The 20,139-nt window shown below is 41.4% G+C and overlaps 1 protein-coding gene across 4 annotated transcripts in view; it reads left to right on the top strand.

The window, feature by feature from the left end:
* The window catches only part of ALDH18A1 (aldehyde dehydrogenase 18 family member A1), a 40,814-nt gene that overhangs the window by 17,536 nt on the left and 3,139 nt on the right, over positions 1-20,139 (top strand). For all 4 annotated transcript variants that reach the window (XM_065746944.1, XM_065746946.1, XM_065746943.1 and 1 more), the window contains 9 exons: positions 427-551; positions 6,207-6,351; positions 9,339-9,412; positions 10,059-10,158; positions 11,169-11,389; positions 16,220-16,357; positions 16,461-16,656; positions 16,799-16,920; positions 19,505-19,691. In XM_065746944.1, the coding sequence (XP_065603016.1) occupies positions 427-551; positions 6,207-6,351; positions 9,339-9,412; positions 10,059-10,158; positions 11,169-11,389; positions 16,220-16,357; positions 16,461-16,656; positions 16,799-16,920; positions 19,505-19,691 (1,308 nt within the window). The remainder of the gene's footprint in view (positions 1-426; positions 552-6,206; positions 6,352-9,338; positions 9,413-10,058; positions 10,159-11,168; positions 11,390-16,219; positions 16,358-16,460; positions 16,657-16,798; positions 16,921-19,504; positions 19,692-20,139) is intronic.

The following is a 20,139-nucleotide window of genomic DNA, read 5'->3' as shown; positions in this document are numbered from 1 at the left end:
AAAATTTTTTTTACTGTGACAATGTTTGAGCATGGGGAGAAGATTCCTTGAGAGATGGTTGATGCCTCTGTAATGATATCATCTAAGGAAAATGGCCTCTATAGGCTTAAACTTTTGGTTGGTCCTGAATTGATCTTTGTTGCAGTTGCACTCTGATCTTTGTAGGTCCTTTCCAATTGAACTATTCAAATTTGCTAAAATAGTCAAACCAACTTATGCTCAGGTTTTTCTGGTCTCTTCAGTTCCTGTCTTTTAAAGCCAGACTGTCCTGTTTAACTGCGTGCTTACGTTTGTAAGTACAAAATGGAGGGTTCAGGGAAGGTTTTTAATGCTTTTAAGCAGAATACAGCTTTTCAGCCTCAAGGAAGTATTTCAAGGTGGTTTTTTCTTTTTCTTTTTTTTTTTTTTTCTTAATATTTACTTCAGGACTCTTCGACAGCCCTCCGGGATCTGATGATGCAAAGCTTATTGACATATTCTACCCAGGAGACCAACAGTCTGTGACATTTGGAACAAAGTCTCGAGTGGGAATGGGAGGCATGGAAGCCAAGGTTTGGAACATTTTTGGAACATTTTTTCATTGAGAGGAAAGGGAAAATGTGAAAAGGGAAGTAGATAGCACAAGACTGGAACAAATGGCTGATAGACCAGATAATTTTATTGCCATTCAGAGGAACCTTGACAGGCTATAGTTAGGAGCAGACAGGAACCTTTTGAAATTCAGGGAAAGGAAATCCCTTTAGCTAGGGAGGAGTAACTCCATTCACCAGTAGTGGTGGCTGGATGGCCATGTCCAGACAGCAGTTGTAAGTAGAGATAAGTCCAGTTGTTGGCCAGTCACAAGCAGTGTTGCCCAAGACTCAGTACTGGGACACGTATTTTTTTCCATGCTTTGATGAGCAGTTTTGATGAGAGGATTGAGTGCACCCTCAGGAAGTTTGCAGATCACACCAAGGTGGGTGGAAGTGTTCACGTGCTAAGGATTGGAAGGCTCTGCAGGGGGATCTGTATAGACTAGGTGGATGGGCTGTGTTCCATTGTATGGCATGGAACAAGGCTAAGTGGCCGGTACTGCTCTTGCATCATAACAACTCCACGCAGTGTTATAGGCTTGTGGAAGAGTGGCTGGAAAGTTGTGCATAAAGAGAAGGTCGTAGGGGTGCTTGCTAGCAGTGAGCTGACGCTGACCCAGTAGTGTGCCCATGTGGCCTGTGTGCGAAGAGGGCTAATAGCATGCTGTCTTCTCTCAGAAGTAGCATGGCCAGCAGGACTAGGGCAGTAATTGTCAAGCAGTACTTGCCACTGGTGAGGTCGCACCTGGAGTGCTGCATTCTCAGTTGAGTCCTTCACTGCAAGAAGGATACTGTACTGCTGGGAGTAGTTCAGAGTACAGCAACAAAGCTGGTGGAGAGTCTAGAAAAAAAGACATAGGAGGAAGTGGCTAAGGGACCTGGGATTGCTCGGTCTGAGAAAAGGTGGGACAGTATTATGCCCTTCAGGCCAACAGCACCTGGAGTTGCATTAGGAAGAATGTAACCAGCAGGTCAAGGGAGGGGATCATTCTTCCCTATGCAGAACTAGTGAGACTGTATCTGGAGGTTTGTATACAGTTGTGAGTGCCTCAGTAGGAGGTAGACCTGACATAGTACATTGAATCCACTAGAGAGCCCGGAGTATTCCAGTTCTTTAATCATATCTGTGGAGAGGCGGAGAGAGCTACAACTATTTACAATGAATTAAGAGAAGTCTTGGGATATCTTGTTGGTATGTATAAATACCCAAGGGGAAGGTGTAGAAAAGGCGAAGTCCAACTTTTCTTAGTGGTATCCAGGGAACAGACAAGAGTCAATGGGCCCTGTCTGAAATCCAATAAATCCAATTAATGATAAGAACTTCTGTGGTGAAGTGGAACAGGTTGCTGAGAGAGCCTGTGGATTCTGTGCTTGGAGGTGTTCCAAACCTGACTGGACAACATCCTGAGCAGCATACTCTAGTTGACTGCTTTGAGCAGGGGCCTGGAGCACATGATCTCCAGAGATACTTTCCAGCCTTAGCTGTTCTGTGATTACCCTCCAGTGGCTGGCTGTTTGAGACCTACGTGAATTGAAATGAGCAACTCGTAAAATACATTTAATGTGTTTGTAAATGTTACATTTGGAACAATATAAAATTGGTGTTTTAAATTATATTAGAAGTCATTCCTCACTGCTTTCTTACATGATAATCCAAAGACTTTTGGGATCTCTATCACTTGAATCTCGTAGGGTACTTCTGCCACTTATCTTTGTCTGCATGACCCCTGCTTCTGAAAGGTATATTGGTGAAGACTGAGGAACTTCAGTTCTGGAATGCAAAATTAAAGGAGTTAGGAGAGTCAGTGATTTATTATAGTGCTGTGTGGGGTCAGACACCTTCAGTGTTCTATGCTGTGAGTGGATAAAAATTGATGTATTATGAGACTTTTAATAGTACATAGATAGAGGGAGTTGCTGATACCCCTGAGGGCCATGCTGCCGTCCAGATGGACCTTGACAGGCTAAAGAGTTGGACTAACAGGAATCTCGTGAAGATCAACAAGTGCAGAGTCCTGCACCTGGAAAGGAATAAACCCAGGCACCAGTATATGCCAAGGACCACCCAGCTGGAAAGCATCTCTGCAGAAAAGGACCTAGTAGTCCTGTTAGAAACCACCGTGAACGTGAGTCAGCAGCAATGTGCCCTTCCAGCTGTGAATGGTAATGATATTCCTGGCAGCATTAAGCAGTGATCCAGAGAGGTGACCCTTCCTTTCTAATTGGCATTGTTGAGGTTGTACCTTTAGTAGTGGGTTTCAGAACAAGAGAGAGCTGGATATACTGAGAAAATGCCAATGGAAGGTTACCAAGATGGTCAAGGGACTGGAGCTCCTCTCCTGTGAGGAGAAGCTGGGAGAGCTGGGGCTGTTCAGTCTGGAAAAGAGGAGGCTCAAGGGAGATCTTCACAATGTGTATAAATACCTGAAGAAAGAGTGCAAAGAGGATGCAGCCATGCTCTTTGCAGAGGTGCTCAATACCAGGGGAAGAGGCAGTGGGCACAAACTGCAACACAAGAAGCTTCATCTGATCGTGAGGAAGTGTTGGGAAATGGCTGCAGGAGCAGGGATGTCATGATGATATGTACGAGCATAGTTTGCACTGCAGCACAGACTATATACTCATGGAAGAGTATTAGATGTTGATAGGAGGTCATGATGTCCCTAGGCCAAGTGACAAACAACTCAGGGTGGACATGAACTGCTTCAGCTTAGCAGCCCAAGTTGTCAAGATGTCTGTGGGAAACTTCTGTGATTATGTTGTTCAGCCTGCCTTCAGCGAAGAGGGCCTCAGAGGACTGTTGATAATTGTAACTATAGGTATTTTTTAGAGTAAGCTGTCCTTGTTAGTCTATTCTGTTTAGCTAGCAGGTGTTCCCTTTGAGCTCTGTGTTATGCACTGGCCACGCTGATACAGTGCTCAAAGGAAACTACACTGTTTGAACCTTGAGAAAAGTAAAAGCAGATGTTCTGTGGCGAGTGGGAGAGGAAAACCGCACTTTGAAACAGGACGCCCTGCCAGCACTGCCTTTCACATTCACTGCTGACGCATTCCTGCCTGGTTTCTTAGGATTAGGATGATATCAAGAGTTACCTCCCTCAGGATGGTTTCTCGCTGCTGTTAATTGTTGGGGACTGCTTAAAGTTGTCTTTTCTCTGAGGCTGTCAGCCAATTATTATGTGCTATTCTCTACGTCCCTAAACACCATAAGAATAGGGCTGTCCGGGTAATAAATTGAAGCCTGATCACTCATTGAGTCCTGACGTGCTTCCCCGCCCGAGAGCAATCCACTCGGACCCTGATATCCACAGCAAGGAAGCACTTCCTTACTATGTCTGTGATGGAGCACTGATGGACATTGCCCAGGGAGGTTGTGGACTGTTGCCCTTGGTGGTCTTCAGAAACCACCAGGATGTGGTCCTGGGCACCCTGCTGCTCTAGGTGTCTCTGCTGGAGCAGGAGATTGGACCAAATGGACCAGAGGTCCCCTTCCAGCCCCAACTGTTCTGTTTTTCTTTGTAATGTTTCTCATGATGCTGAGTTGTGGACTACTGTAGTATTTATAGGTGCACATTTCCTAAGAAGACCTTTAGAAAGCTGCCTGTAAACAGAGAAGTAGATTCTGATAAAGCACAGAAAGACTGAAGTAAAAATGTTCACCAGTCCTCTCGTGTCTCCTTTTTGGAGTGTCTAATAGAGCAGATTTCTGTATCAAGTTCAGACTGAGAAGCAGCGGAAGGAGGAGATATTTGAGTGTTTTATTTGGGAACTACAGGATGTATAGAGCTTAATTAGAAGTGAACTTCCCTTCATCTGATATATGAAATAGTTTAAGCCGTGCTAGGAATTGGTAAGAAAGCTGCCAAGGTGAGGCAATACTCTTTCTCCAAAAGCAGTAATCTTTTAAGAGGTATTTGGTGTCTTTAAGCTGGAGTTACATAAATGGGAATCCAAATGCCACTGTTTTAACAAGAATATGTTGGAATTGAGAATGAGTTGATATTTTTGGAAAACTGCAATGTCAACATTGGAGTAAATGTGGTAGCTCAAATATTGTTTATTAGCATGGAGCTTGAGCAGAAGTGGAGCTATTGGTAGTCATTTTGTGGTAGTCAAGAGCATGATAGGTAAGCCTTGACAGATGGTGTCTTCCAGTGAATATGGGCTGTAGTATAAAAGAATAGAAATGTATAGGAAAGCATAGAAGTGACGAAGCAGCATTGTCACTAGAAATTTTTGCGGTTATATAAATTACACAAATATCATAGTGGGATGATGTTGTCAATTCCTAAATCAGAGAAAGTAATGAAGGAGACCATAGGTTGTTCACCTTCAGTGGGTAACATCTGGGCTTTGTTTTAGTGGTTTTGCATACTTACTTGAATTAGAGAAACGGTTTCCAGAAATATTTTTTGTGATGCTTTAAATGATGATTAAAGTAAGTTGAAAAAGGGAAATCATAGGAACCGGGACATAGTGATTTCAAAGTATCCTTTCTAATAAACTCGCGTGCTGAAGTTCAGAAAGGGAGCTCATCTTGTCATTCATGTTAAAACAGTGCTTGGGAAAGTACTGCCACTAAATTTTATAGAGATCTTATTAACCATGATGTTTACTTCCCCTTACTTCATGTGACGGCCTTGAACACAGACATTCTGATAGTATCACTGATTTCAGTTCTCATTTGTCTGCTTCCCTTGGGTTATTCTTGATTCTTGCCTTGAATCCTTTTATGCATTGCTTAGTACAATGTGGTCCTGACCATTGAAGTTAACTGCTAAATGCTATACTGTAGAACCCACTTCTAAAACTACAGAAGTAGGAAGAATGCCAAAAACAAATAAACAAACAAAAAACCCCACATATAATTAAAAACTGAAGAATTGCAGTCTTCAAACAGAGCCTACTGAAGGAACCAACTACTAAGACAACAAGTGTAATCCCAAGAGAAGAAAAAAGCAAGTAGATTTGTGAAAAAAGGACTAAAAGCATTAACAGGGAATGTTGTAAACAGTTTAAAAATGTTATAAGGAAACCCAAAAATCTCTTCAGAATGCTTTTTCATCAAAGGGTCTTAAGCAATTGAGTGTACTTCTGCATCTTACACAGACTTATGAGGGGGTGTGTAGGCCAGTCAAACTTCCAACAGAGTAGTTCAGAAAGGTGAAGACACTGAATATTTTAACGGAATGTTGTAGGCTAGGGCTTGTCCAATTAATATCATGTGGTTACTCAAAGTGGATTAATTACTGTTGGCTAACCAGTGTTAGGGAAATCAGCGACACAGTTTTTCAAAAAAGAAAATACTGTTTTTCCAAACAGTAAGAAGAGTTTGCAACGTAAAGAATATTGAAGAAGAATATATAGACAAAGCGACCTGCAGAAGTCTTGAAAAGGGCAGACTATTAGGGAAATCTGAAGTATGTTTGTAAAGCAGCATCCCCTTCAGGGCGGGGAAGTAAAGATCAACATGCATGATCTAACGTAATGCTAGGTTGCAGAAATTGTTGAAACGTGTTCAATGCTCTGAAAGCTTGAAGGCTTAATCTGGAGATCAAAGTAGAAAAAGAACTCTTGTTAAGAATGGGGATTTCAATACCAAGTGAATTTTCTGAAACTGGCTCTATCCTTTAGGTGAAAGCAGCTCTGTGGGCCCTTCAAGGAGGCACTTCTGTAGTGATTGCAAATGGAACTCACCCAAAGATCTCTGGTCACGTCATCACAGATATTGTGGAGGGGAAAAAAGTTGGAACTTTTTTTTCAGAGGTAAAGCCTGCAGGTGAGTATAGAGGTAGCATAACTACAGGGAGTTATAGAGATTATAAAAAAAGCTAAAAGCTTATAGATTAGCTAGGCCTGTACAACAAATGGGAAACAGTGTTCTGCTTGACAAATGGTTCTTGAAAGGTATTTTCTGAAGTTGGAAGAGAAAATGTTGAATCCTCTGCTAATGTTTCCTCCCTAACTTGATGCATCAGGTATGTGTCTAAAGAACTGAGTAGAATTTTTGTCTTTTTTAGTTGTAGAGGTTATCTTCTATGATTTAATATTTTGGAGTGAAAGAAAGCATGCTATAGAATGTGCTGCTGAACTAAAATAGTGTCTAGTTAATACATTTTATAAATTCATTTTATGAATCAATCTTTTGATATTATAGGTTGGGAATGTTTTACTGCATCTTTGTTGCTCTGGCGGTGTAACAATGACTGTAGAAAGAGCAAACGTGCAGGATAGAACAAGTATTGAGCAGTATTTGTGACTTGCACTGTAAGACAAGTGTGTATAATAATGCTCAATGGATTTCTTGTATGAATGGGTCAAATCATCTATAGAACCTATGTAAGTGCTTAGTATCCATGAGACTGAGTCACAGCAAGCAAGAACTTTAATTAGATAGTCTATGAACTCTGGAGCTAGCAGTGTATGAAGAACCGCCTCCTTTATTTTGTGCATGTGACAGGAGAGCTCTTCAAATTTGCTTTCTGCTGGCTTCAGGTGCCCCTGCTTTCTGTACGGAGAACATGGGTGGTCAACTCTGATCAACTCCTATGATGTGAGACATCATCTTTTCCCTCATCATGCTTTTCATCTTAGTCACTTTGTGCAGAAGTTATTCCAGAATTATGATAATCCTCACATCTCGTCTGAAACATTTTTGTTATATTGTGGCATTTTTGAGATGGGCAAAATGAAAATTTCTTGAAGCAGCCCAGATGTAAATGCAATTTCAGTTTACAAGACAACAGGACTAACTTTGAGTTTTGATAGATTAATGATGTTTCTGTGATCTTCCCTAGGCCTTTTCTGAAAGGCTGAAAACCTAAGCTACTGAGCACTGGTGGAATGTTAGCCTGTGCTCAGACTCTCTTGTAGTGAAAAGTGTTTCATGATGTTCAGGAGCCCATGGAAGGGAACTTCCGATGTTTCAGTCTATGCCTATTGCCTCTTCTCTGTTCCTTGGACACCACTGAGAAAAGTCTGGCGCTGTTTTCTGTATGCTCTTCCTTCAGGTTTTTACAGGCATTGATGAGATTGATCCCCCGGCTGAGTCTCCTCCCAGCTGAACAGCCCCAGCCCCTAGCTTTCTTTCTCTTCTCACAGGAGAGGTGCTCTAGTCCCTAGATCATCTTGGTAGCCTTACACTAGTCTCTTTTCAGTATGTCCAGGTCTCTCTTGTGCCGGGGGTCCTGGAAATGGACCCAGGGCTGCAGGTGCAGCCTCATCAATGCTGAGTAGAGAGAGATAAAGGATCACTGCTGTTGAACTTCTGGCAGTACTTTGCATAATGCCACCCAGGATACTGCTAGCTGTCTTGGTGGTAAGGGCACAGTGCTGACTTATGTTCTGGTTGGTGTCTACCAGAACACCAAGCTCCTTTACTGAAAAAATACTTTATAGGAAAAACTGTGATATAGACACTTTTCACTTTATTATACTACAGTCAATTTGTATCAACCATAAACATTTTCATCACGTTACCTCTGTTTCAAAATTTGTTCCATACAATTTCATTTTGAGATGGATTATTTGAGCTCCTATTAGGGGAAAAAAAAACTTTCTTCTCTGGGAACCCTTCCAAAATAGACTAAATATGAGACGGAAGCTCTTTACTGTGAGGGTGCTGAGACACTGGAACGGGTTGCCTGGTGAAGTTGTGGATGCCCTCTCCCTGGAAGCATTCTAGGCCAGGCTGGCTGAGACCTCGAGCAACCTGGTCTAGAGGGAGGTGTTCCTGGACAGAGAAGGGGGGCTGGAACTAGGTAATCTTAAGGGTCCCTCCCAACCCATTCTATGAAAATGTACACAGGGAGAGAGAAAGGGAAAGAGGCTTTTTCTGCAAGGTGTTATTCAGATTGGTTTGGGCTTCCAGTATCATTTTTACATTCCCATGCTGTTTTGCAGCCCTTTCTGTTTTCTTCAACTACTTAAACGCTTCCCTTTTTTCAGTAGTATCCTACACCCTGAGAATTATCCATCTTGGTATCCTTTTCCGCATTGGAGAGGATCCAGAGGAGGACCATGAAGATGATCAGAGGGCTGGAGCACCTCCCCTACAAAGACAGGCTGAGGGCACTGGCCTTGCTCAGTCTGGAGAAGAGAAGGCCGTGAAGAGACCTCATTGCAGCCTTCCAGTATTTAAAAGGGGATTCTGAACAGGAGGGCAATCAACTTTTTACTCGGTTAGACAATGATAGGACAGGGCAGAATGGTTTTAAGCTCAAGGAGGGAAGATTTAGATTGGATATCAGGGGGAAGTTAGCATTCTTCTTTACAGAGAGAATAGTGAGGTGCTGGAACAGGGTGCCCAGTCCATGGAGGCGTTCAAGACCAGGTTGGGTGGAGTCCTGAGCAGCCAGGTCTAGTATGAAAACTGGAGGTTGTGGCCCTGCCTATGGCAGGGGGATTGGAACTTGATGATCCTTGGGATCCCTTCCAACCCAAGCCATTCTATGATTTTATGTCTTTATGACATAAGCTGTGTACTTTTCCCCTCTGGCACAAATTATCTTACTGAATCTGTGGTGCCTTTAAACAGATATTGGGAAACACGGCAGTGTTTTTCATCTGACAGATATAAGATGGATATATCCTATTTTGACATGCAGTAAGTTTCTTTGATATGCCTGTTACAACTGTACTTGTTTTCCTGCATTGAGTAGTGATAGAAGATGAAAGGGCTAGTGTTCATTTCCATACATCTGTAACTTTGTGCACGTCTCATGGGCTTTTTTTGTTGCATTTGTTTGTTTTGATGCCATGACACAGGCCCTACGGTAGAGCAGCAAGGTGAAATGTCTCGAGCTGGTGGCAGGACCTTGGCTGCTCTGCAACCTGAGCAGGTGAGAAAATATGGCTTCACTTGCTAAGTTTGTGAATGTGTGGCAAGTTTCAGAAAACAGATTTATAACACAAACAGGCCTCCTGGCTCAAGAATCTATTATTTGTGTGCCTGATCCATCATTTGGATTGTAGCATATTTAAACAGATGCCAAGACCAGAAAGATAGTATGCCTCAGAATTATGATGTAATACGTGCTTGCATGTGGGGCTCATGAACATTACAATAACATCTACTATATAGAAATTGGTTTTTCAGAGCTTCTGAAGAATTAACTGGAATAACTTTGCCCATTTGCTCCTATGTGTCGTACATGCAAAAGAGAAGTTTTAGTCAATAAATTACTGCTTTACAATTGACTTGGTAAAATATGTCATTTGTTGCAAAGACCACAAAGAGGTCTTAAGCTTTGAGGGTTTAGTATGATGACTGGGCACGGGAAGCAAAATAATAATAATAATAATAAAGAACCAAAGTATCTTCAGCCTTATTTTTCACTGCAGTGTAGACTGGAAAAATCAACTGGCACCAGGTATTCAGAAAGTTAAGACAGAAGGTGTGGTTAGTAGAAATGAACTGAATTGGGCTAGATATCAACTGCAGTGGATTTTATATAAGAATGCAGTTCAGAAACATTTGTCTTTCAGAGAGCAGAGATTATTTATCGTCTTGCTGACTTACTAACTGATCAAAGGGAAGAAATTCTCTTGGCAAACAAGAAGGACTTAGAAGAAGCGGAAAATAAAGGTAATATTACAAGTTCGTCTGTCATACTCCTGTTGTCATGAAACCATCTGGCTCACAAAGGAAATGAGCAGAATGAGAGTCATCTGTCTCCGGATATTGGGAATTATGGCTATCACAGATTAGTGGAACCAGGACTTGGAGAATTTGGTAGCAGCTTAAACAGCAGCAGCTTCCACAATTACATACAACAAGTGTATTCATCAGAGAAGTTAGTGAGACCTTGCAAAGCACCAGGAACAGCTCTGTGAAAATAAATGAATGACAGTGCTCTCTTTTGCCAAAGCAGGCTCACTTTAGAAATGAAAGACAGCAAATATCTTTCCTGTAACTGTAATGCAAAAAGTGCGTATTTCCTGGGCTAGCTAACGTAATATTTGGCTCCTGTGGGGATTGCTGCCTTCTACTTAAACTGATACCCTCCAAGAAGAACCATGTTCCGAGAACGCATGAAATTGTTACATTTCAAATGGTAATATTCAGTAGAAGGTATGTGGCAAGTTGTTTTACTGACCAGAGAACTTGGTGGGACATTTCTGGGTAAACTTACTGACTGAATGTATTCAGACTAGAAAACTTGGACAGCTTTTGCCCGGTCTGAAGTGTGCATTTGTCTGTGCTTTGGGATTTCTGTCTGTAAAATAGAAAGATGCAAGTGTTGCCCAGATTTTCCAGAAGTACTGCAAGGGTAGAAATCCGTAAGAAATTTAAGTACAGGATTGGTATGAAAATGGTATTTCATATTGGAAAAACCATGTCTTATTAGATGTTGATATTACTTCATATGCACATCAGTTGTACTCTGTCAGATTTAATTGTGGTTGGAAGAACATTCTCATGCTGTACTAGTTCTATCATAGCTATCTGACTTAATGTATTACATTAATCTTAGCTAGGTTTATTGCTCAGGAGTGGGAGATATGTGAATTTTCTATAGGTTCACCATTTAGGTCTCTTTTGCTTGAGTTTAAACAGACAAATCTATCTCAAGCACATTTTCTTCTTTCCTTTAGGGAGACTGGCACTTCCTTTGTTGAAACGTCTAAGTCTGTCTACATCAAAGCTGAACAGCTTGGCTATTGGACTACGTCAGATTGCGGCGTCCTCACAGGACAGTGTTGGCCGCATAATTCGGAGAACAAGAATAGCAAAAGACCTGGAGTTGGAGCAGGTGACAGTGCCTATTGGGGTTCTTCTCGTGATTTTTGAGTCCCGTCCTGACTGTCTCCCACAGGTACGTAGGGAGGGCAGACTACTCTGCTGGGACTTGGTAACAAAAGAAAGTATATTTCTGCTGATGAGTTATTGGGTAAGGCTGCAGGAAGGCTTGCCTCAAAAGTCTTTTGTTTGAATTTTTCTACTGTGAATTTTGTTTGCATGCTTATTTTTTTCTACAGACAAATTCTTGGGACTTGTTTCTGCAGTTTTGAGAGTTATTCAGGGTTGCTTTTCCATAACCTATTACAAAGAAGGAGTTAGCTTGCATTCAGTTGATGCAGTTTTTGCATGTATCATCCAAACGTAAGTTCCTTCCCTAAGTTGCAGCTTAGAAGGTTCCTAACACTTGTCTGTCCTTGCTGAATGCAGCTGAACTGCAGGATAGGAGTAAACATAAACTGTTTAATAAAGATTGTTAATAAAAACTGTAATTGCTTGGAATATGTGTTAAAAAATGCAGCACAGAAAGCCCAAAGTTGTAGGCTTTGAGTAGTCTTGTCCTTTACTGATACTGCATGCTTGTGGTGTGGCAAAATTAGATCTGTTCTTGAGAGATGACCGTGAGGAAAAGCAGTGGTTTAAAGAGATGGCTTGAGTTCTTTACTGAAGTTATGGAAAGAATAGTGAAAATATCAAATGGTGTACTGTAAGTAAATGTCATCATATGTCAGGAGTAAGGCAGGTATCTTACAGGCAAATACCTTCATCTGTAGAGCTATGTAGCAGAAATATCACTGTGATTAAATGCTAATATAAATGCATGAAAATATGGAATCTGATCTAAAGTTGCATAGGCAACTTTGATCTTATTTTCTAAGTAGTAGATTTTAAAAAGCAAACAAAGAACTTCCTTATTAAGATTATTTTCTGCAATTAATACTAGGTTTTATTCTAGGAACAGCTTTCGTGGATTGGTTCCTATAGGTTGCAGCAAATCCAGTTGTTTCTCTGAAGTACAGTCATACTCTACTATTATTTAAAGGGAATTAACTGTTTTGGAACCCTTTGCCTTCTGTTCTCCTTTTAATCATGAATGTGTATGTATTTGTTGTATCTTCATTCTTTATCCCAGATCATTTTAATGGCCTTACTTTTAATCTTATGTTTGCAAACCAGAATTGTTTATTTAACAAGTGTATTCTCTTAACTTTCCCGTATGACACCAATCTTTAGAGAGGCAGACACTTAACAAGATGCAATGAAATTGCTTTTTAATGTCGAATTTTAGAAGTTAAAGATGCATGATATGAGGTATGGTAAGATTCCTACACCATTTTACTTTATTTTACTCTTTCTGAAGTATTCCTTTTTTTTTCAATATTCTTTTCATATTGTGAACAGCAGAATGAGGTAGAATATCAAATATGAAGATTGTTCCTACCCAGACAACAATAGCAGTGGAAAGGAGTTGGTCTGAGGGTAGGTAACTGATGGATTTAACGTCCTTCCATATGAATCAACATCTAAAGTGTGCCATCAGGTTAACTGCTTGCTAAGCATGAGTCTGGTTAATTCTGACATGCATATCTTGTCAGCATACAGTCAATATGAGCAAAGGTCTGATAATGACACCTACTTGCATCAGAAGTTGTGTCAGTCTGCTGAAGTTCCCAGTGGCTGTTAGAGGGGAAGCATAACTCCCATTTTTAAGAAGGAAAAAAAAAAAAGGAAGATTTGGGTATCTGCAGGCCATTCGATCTCACCTCTGTGCCCTGTAAAATCATGGAGCAAATCCTTCTGGAAACAACGCTAAAGCACATGGAAAACAATAGAGTGGCTAGAGACAGCCAGCACAGCCCCCCTTAGGGCAAATAGTGTCTGAGAAATGTAATGACCTTCATTGATGCGGTTGCGCCATTGCTAGGTAAGGAAAAGCAGCTGATGTTGTCTACTTAGATATATGCAAAACATTTGATGCTGCCCTGAACACCGTCCTTATCTCCAAAATGAAGAGACGTTGATTTGATAAATGAATCAATTGGTGGATAAGGAATTGGTTGCATGTTTGCACTCAAAGAATTAGTCAGCGGCTTGATGTCCAGGTGGGTCCAGTGATGAGTGGCGTCCCTCAAGGCTGCGTAATGGAACTGGTCTTATTTAACATCTTTGTCAGTGACCTGAACAGTAGGATCAAGTGTGCCCACAGCAAGTTCAGAGATGATGCCAAGCTGAGCAGTTTGTTCAGCACACCGGCAGGAAGGGACACCATCCAAAGGGCACGGGCAAGCTTGAGAGGTGGGCCTTTGTGAACCTCATGAAATTCAACGAGGCAAGGGCCTGCACTTGGATTGGGACAATTCCAAGTATGAATACAGGCTAGGTGATGAATTGATTGAGAGTAGCCCTGCTGAGAAGGACCTTGGGGATATTAGGGATCTAAAAATTCTAAATGACTTGGCAGCCCAGAAAGCCAGTTGGATCCTTGGCCATATCAAAAGGAGTGCTGACCTTCTGGCCACACTTCCTTCTACTCTGCTCGTGTGAGAACTTTTCTGGAGTACTGTGTTGAGCCTTGGACCCCCCGGGGATAAGAAAGGCTTGGACATGTTAGGAGTGGGTCCATATGAGGGCCACAAAGATGCTTGGAGGGCTGGAGCAGCTCTTCTATGAAGGAAGCTGGAAGAGCTGGGGTTGTTCAGCCTGGGTAAGAGATGGCTCTGGGGAGACCTTATAGCAATATTTCTGTAGTTAAAGGAGGCCTATAGGAAAGATGGAGAGAGATTCTTTATTAGACAGTGCGGTGATAGGATGAAGGGTAATGGTTTTAAGCTAAAAAAAAGGGGTAGATTTAGATGAATGTAAGACAGAAGCTTGTCACTATGAAGGTGGTGAGGCACTGCAACAGGCTGCCTGAAGAAACTGTGGATGCCCCATCCCTGAAAGTGCTAAAGGCCAGACTGGATGGGCATTTGGGCAACCTGGTCTTATTGTAAGGTGTCCCTGCTCATTGCAGTAGGATTGGAACTAAACAGTCCTTAATGTCCCTTTCAGTCCAGACTATTCTATGATGTTCATTGTTAGATTCTTTCCATGAAGATCTATAATTTCCATAGGAAATTTCAAATGCTTTTTATTTTTTTTTTCTGAAAGGTCTGGAGAGGAGGTGATTTTGTTCTCTAAAGAAATGCATTTTGTTTAAATAGGTGGACCATTTGTGAGATCGTTCTGAATGGGTTTGAAGTGAGGAAGACAACTAAAGGAGTGCAGAAGTAAAGTGAGACTGGAAAGAGCTTTATCATGTCTGTCATACTCTCAAGGGTTTAAAAAAAAATCACATGCACTTCCCCACCTCTTTAAAGAGGCTTTCAATGTAGCATCTGAAGGCTGGACAGATAAGGCGTATGTTTTCAACAGTGGTAATTTTCTGTCTACCTTCCAAAAAGGAGTTGGAGCTTTCTGGAGCTGATTTCTTCTTTTGTGTAGTTCACAGAATCACAGAATTGTGGGGATTGGAAGGGACCTCTGGAGATCAAGTCCAGCCTCCCTGCAAAAGCAGATTCCCCAGAGCAGGTTGCACAGGAAGGCATCTAGATGAATTTTGAATATCTCCAGAAAACGGGACTTCACAACCACTCTGGCCAGCCTTTTCTGGTGCTTTGTCACCTTCACAGTACAGAAGTTCTTCCTTGTCTTTGTATACAACTTCCCGCGTTGCAGTTTTTGCCCATCACCCCTCATTCTCTCATTGCACATGACTGAAAATAGTCTGACCTTATCCACCTGACTCTCACACTTGAGATATTCCTAAATAATGATGAGGTCACCTTGCAGTTTCTCCAGGCTGAGCAGTCCCAGGTCTCTAAGCCTTTCCTTGGACAGAAGATGCTCCAGACCCCTAATCATCTTTGTGGCCCTCTGATGGACTCGTTTGAGAAGATCTTTGTCTTTTTGAATGGAGAGCCTGGTACTGGATGCAGTACTCCATACATGGCCTCATCAAAGCGGAGTAGAGGGGGAGGATAACTTCCCTAATCTCCATCACCCTGCTGGCCATGCTGTTTTTGGCATACCTGTGATACCACTGGCTGTCTTGGCCGCAAGGGCTCATTGCCAGCATGTTGTCCACTAGGACCCCTAAATCCTTTTCCTCAGAGCTCCTATACAGCTGGTCCTCCACTAACCTGTACTGGTACATGCAGTTATTCCTCCCTAGGTGCAGGACCCTACACTTGATCTTGTAGAAGTTTACTGAGTTCATTTTTGCACAGCCTTCCAGTCTGTACAGACCCAGTTGTGTTGCTGAATTCAAATGTTCAGTTGTCCTGTTGTATTGCTGAACTCAAAATATGTGAAATTTACTGCCATAAACAGGAAGACAAGAAGTTCATTCTGATTATAAATGTGGAAACCAGCATGATAAAGTTGGTGCTGGGCTTACTATCTCGAGTTTTTTGCTTCCCTTCCCACTTACCTCAAGTGTTGTCCGCCTGTGATATTTGTGTTTTAGACAGCACAATGAAAGTGTTGTTCATAGAAAGGGGTTATTAACTACTTCCAGTCAGAATGACAAGAAACAGGAGTTCTTAACATCTGAGATTATTTTATACAGCTACCCAATTCATGCCGGAGCCTGCGTCCAGGGTTTCCTCTGACTTAATCACTGCAGTCTACCTCTGCCAGTAGTACTCCGAAAACTCAAGTTTGTGCCTGAAATGTTAAGATATTTCGTTTCTGGATTATATGTTCAGTTACTTGGTGCTGTAGATTGATAATTGAGTAAGAGCAGAATTTAGAATTCTGTTCTAACCCTATTTTGCAGATGTTATTCTCAGAGAAGAGGTGGATTGCTTTGTCTTTTCCTTATTTTCCTGTTTTTTCTGTCTGTCTTCACATTCCTTTCTGACAGGTGTCTGCTTTGGCCATTGCTAGTGGAAATGGTTTGCTACTTAAAGGAGGAAAAGAGGCAGCTTATAGCAATCAAATCCTTCATCATCTAACGCAAGAAGCACTTTCCATTCATGGAGTCAAAGATGCAGTGCAACTGGTAAGTGTCTATAATTAAATCAACAATGCTTTGCTATGTATAAGAAGAACAGGTGGAACTTGAGACTCCAAACAATGGACCACTTGTATCGCAACCTCCACAGGTGAATACAAGAGAGGAAGTTGAAGATCTCTGCCGTTTGGATAAGCTGATAGATCTAATAATTCCACGTGGTTCATCCCAGCTAGTCAGGAACATACAGAAAGCTGCAAAGGGTATCCCTGTGATGGGACACAGTGAAGGAATCTGTCACGTCTATGTGGACACGGATGCCAGTGTTGAAAAGGTCACGCGAATAAGTAAGCAGTTAGAGGGTGGCTTGAATTGTGGGTGTAACAGAGCTTCATATTTGAAATATAATATGATAATTGCTAATTCATGTGCTGTTCAAAATTTTTGTCATAAATGCTATGTAACCAATTCTCTACTCTTAAACCTCAGTCAGAGACTCCAAGTGTGAATATCCTGCTGCCTGTAATGCTCTGGAAACACTCTTAATTCATCGAGACTTGCTGAGAACACCGTTGTTTGATCAAATCATAGACATGTTGAGAGTAGAACAGGTTAGTCAATGTATACTTGTGTTTTTTCTTTGTTCTGATTTATTTACTTCTTATGATTTTAGATGCATTTTGTCTGGCTGACGTAGCCCTATGTAGTTTTGTGATGATGTAACACTTAAGCTATCCATGTGTCTCTTTGTAGATGCAAGTGAACTTAATGGAGAAATTTCTTGTCTTCTCCACACAACCCCAAGCTTTTCCACGGGAATGATTGGGAAGCATCTTCTTTAGGATAACTGAGTGCCATTTCTGGGATACAGATACTTCCTTTTATGTATTAAAAAAAATAAATAAATCGTTCCCCTATGGAAGAGCATATCCACAACCCTTCCTCTGCTGCTCTCAATTCTGACTTAAATGCTTGTAACCTTCCTACACCTAAAGCCTGTTCTTATTTAATCTGTTCACTCACCTTCTTACTTCAGTCAATTTCCATGTTGTTTTTCTTCTTTTAGAATCTGCATCATTTATGTTTATTTTAAACCTTTCATCTTTTGTGCCTTTATTCCCACCTGTTTTTCCTCCTGTTATGTCACAGGAACAGTGAAAGGCCACTGTATGACTTAAATGTCTTGACATGAGTAATGTTTTGCCAGTAAAGGTAGCAGAGGTGCATCAGGATTTAAATGTTTGTAAAGTACTTTGAATTATATATTAAACTTCATACAGCAGCATGTATTTGACAGTGTGCAAGCAGTAATTAATGCAGGGAAAATGGGGTAAAATAGGCGTTGTGTTTTGATGATGTTAAACAGATTGTAGTAAGAGAAGCTGGCCTTTGTATATAATCAAGACTGAGTCCTCACCTAATGGATTTTTTTACTTTTTTGTTGTTGTATTTTGGGAAGGGGAGAGTGAAGGATAGATCTCTGGGTATTGGAGGGAAGGAACATGAGGACCAGTGCACTTCCACCACCACATAACTGCCCCCAGCCCTTAATGTAGTGGGGAGGATGTGATGATACTGCTGTCCAATCTGACTAGATGAAGCCTGCACATATTGGACAGGATTACAAAATCAACAGAATCTGTAGTTTTATGAGAAAATGCTACCATACACATACTGCTCTTAAAAACCTTCAAATGTTAGGGATTTGGTCCAGAATTCCAAAACTTTGTTCCCCTGTGAAACTTATTTATGTTTGTCATGTCGGAATTTCCTTTGTTTCACTTCCATAGATATTTCTCTGCTGTATCAGTTATGAAGTGTTACCCTTAGAGTAATAAAATATACTGATTTGTAAGACACCCAAGAGTTCCAGCTCCTGGCTCCACACAGCACCTTCAAACCCTATCCTTGAGGGCGACGTCCAAACTCTCCTTGAGTTCCTGTAGCTTGGGGCCATGTCCACTGCCCTGAGAAGCCTGTGCTGTGCCCTTTGTCCTCTGGTTCAGAACCTCTCCCTAACACCCTGTATGATCCTGCCCTGGCACAACTCTGTGTTGTTCCTGTCCTCAGAAAGTAGAGCTCAGCGCCTGCCCCTCCTGGCCCCCATTTCATTGTTTAGGTATCTTGGCTGTTAGGATTAAGCTCAGAGTTTGATGGTGCGTTAGATTTTCTTTATAAGGTATGTAAAAAACCTGTGTGAGTACTTGTCTTGTTTTGGACAGTAATTCTTTTGTGTCTGAAACAAATGCTTCAGAGGGGCTAGTGCTAATTTATGTAATAAAAGGTTGAAAGTAGGTAAAGATTGTAGACGAGACTTGCAAAGGGAGATTTCCTGTGGCTACTGTTTGCATTGCACTTGCTGCTTAAAAATGCAGGTACACAAGCTAGGTGCAGTGTTACAGCTGTATTGCCACTACTGTTGTAGTGTCCTGCCAGATGTCTTTCTCTCTAAATAATGCAATGGCTTTAAATAATTACACATGAGCCCTGGAATAGGAGCTTGTCATGATGGACAGTCAACATTAATGTCAGCTGTTGTCCCTTATTGTTAGTTGTATTTACTAAGTGTCTGAAAACTTAGGGTAATTTTTCTTGCATTGCATGTAGTGAAAGTTTGATACACAGATTTGTTTTAATCCCAGTCAGTAGCTAATCATCCAACTCATCACTCACTTCCCTGCAGCAGACGAGGAGCAAGAGCAAGAAAATTCATGGGTAAAAATATACTTAAATTAGCAAAGAGGAAGAAGAAAGGATAAAAACAAAACAAATGATGAAAATGCAATTGCTCACTACCTGCTACTTGTAGATCAGTGCCCAGTCAGTCCCTGAGTAATGTCTGCTTTTCTCAAAACCCCTCTCCTCTCAGTTTTTATTGCTGAGTGTGATGTTACATGACGTGGAATATTCCTTCGGTTAGTTTGGATCAGTTGTTGTGGCTGTGTCCCCTCCCAACTTTTGCACACCCCAACCTTCTCACTGTGGGTAAAAAAGAAAAAGCTGTAGAACTGTCAAATCGCTATTTAGCAACAGCCAAAACAGTGATTTGTTTTGATCATAAATCCAAATGTATCACTATAGGGTCTGGTATGAAGAAAATAAAATTCATCCTAGCCAGATCTGGAGTAACAAGCTGCATGTGAACCTGGAAATTGTTGGTATGGTCAGAATCACAACATATTTGTGGTGTTGCAGGTGAAGATTCACGCAGGCCCAAAATTTGCCTCTTACTTAACATTCAGCCCCTCGGAAGTGAAATCTCTCCGCACTGAATATGGGGACCTGGAGTGCTGCATTGAGGTTGTGGACAGTGTCCAAGAGGCTGTTGAACATATCCACAAGTATGGAAGTTCTCACACAGATGTTATCATCACAGAAAATGGTTTGTGACCAGTTTGTTTCTTTTCTTTCTGCTTTGGTTTCACTCTTGGTGCTGGCATAACTACACTACAGTAGTTTCTCTTACCTTGGTTCCGGGGTAGGCATAATCTGTTCTTGCCAGGTAGATCGTTTTGTGTTCCTGGAACACATCAGGTGGTTTTGCAGGAACATCTCCTGAATTCTGAAGATGTCCTTAGGCCTTTTTAAGATGAAGAGGTGAGCTTTTGTGGTAGGAATGGATTATAGGGAAGATCACATTGTATGTACTTTGCCTTCCCATGTAACTTCTGTGTCTTGCAAACAGAAATATTTACCGCAAATATTTTTCCTCACCTCTCTTAGTCCTTTATTTCCCAGCTCTGCATCTGTAGTTTAAAAGCTGCATTTATCTCACTTCACAGTTTCTTGCTCTTTTAATGCTATGAACTAGTGTTCCTCTGTGTTGCTCC

Source organism: Cyrtonyx montezumae, unplaced genomic scaffold, assembly GCF_038088225.1.
Source record: "Cyrtonyx montezumae isolate F1298 unplaced genomic scaffold, pur_monq_1.0 scaffold_4, whole genome shotgun sequence".
NCBI lineage: Eukaryota > Metazoa > Chordata > Aves > Galliformes > Odontophoridae > Cyrtonyx > Cyrtonyx montezumae.
The sequence above is the reverse complement of the archived record's forward strand: the minus strand, read 5'-3'. Positions and strand labels throughout refer to the sequence as shown.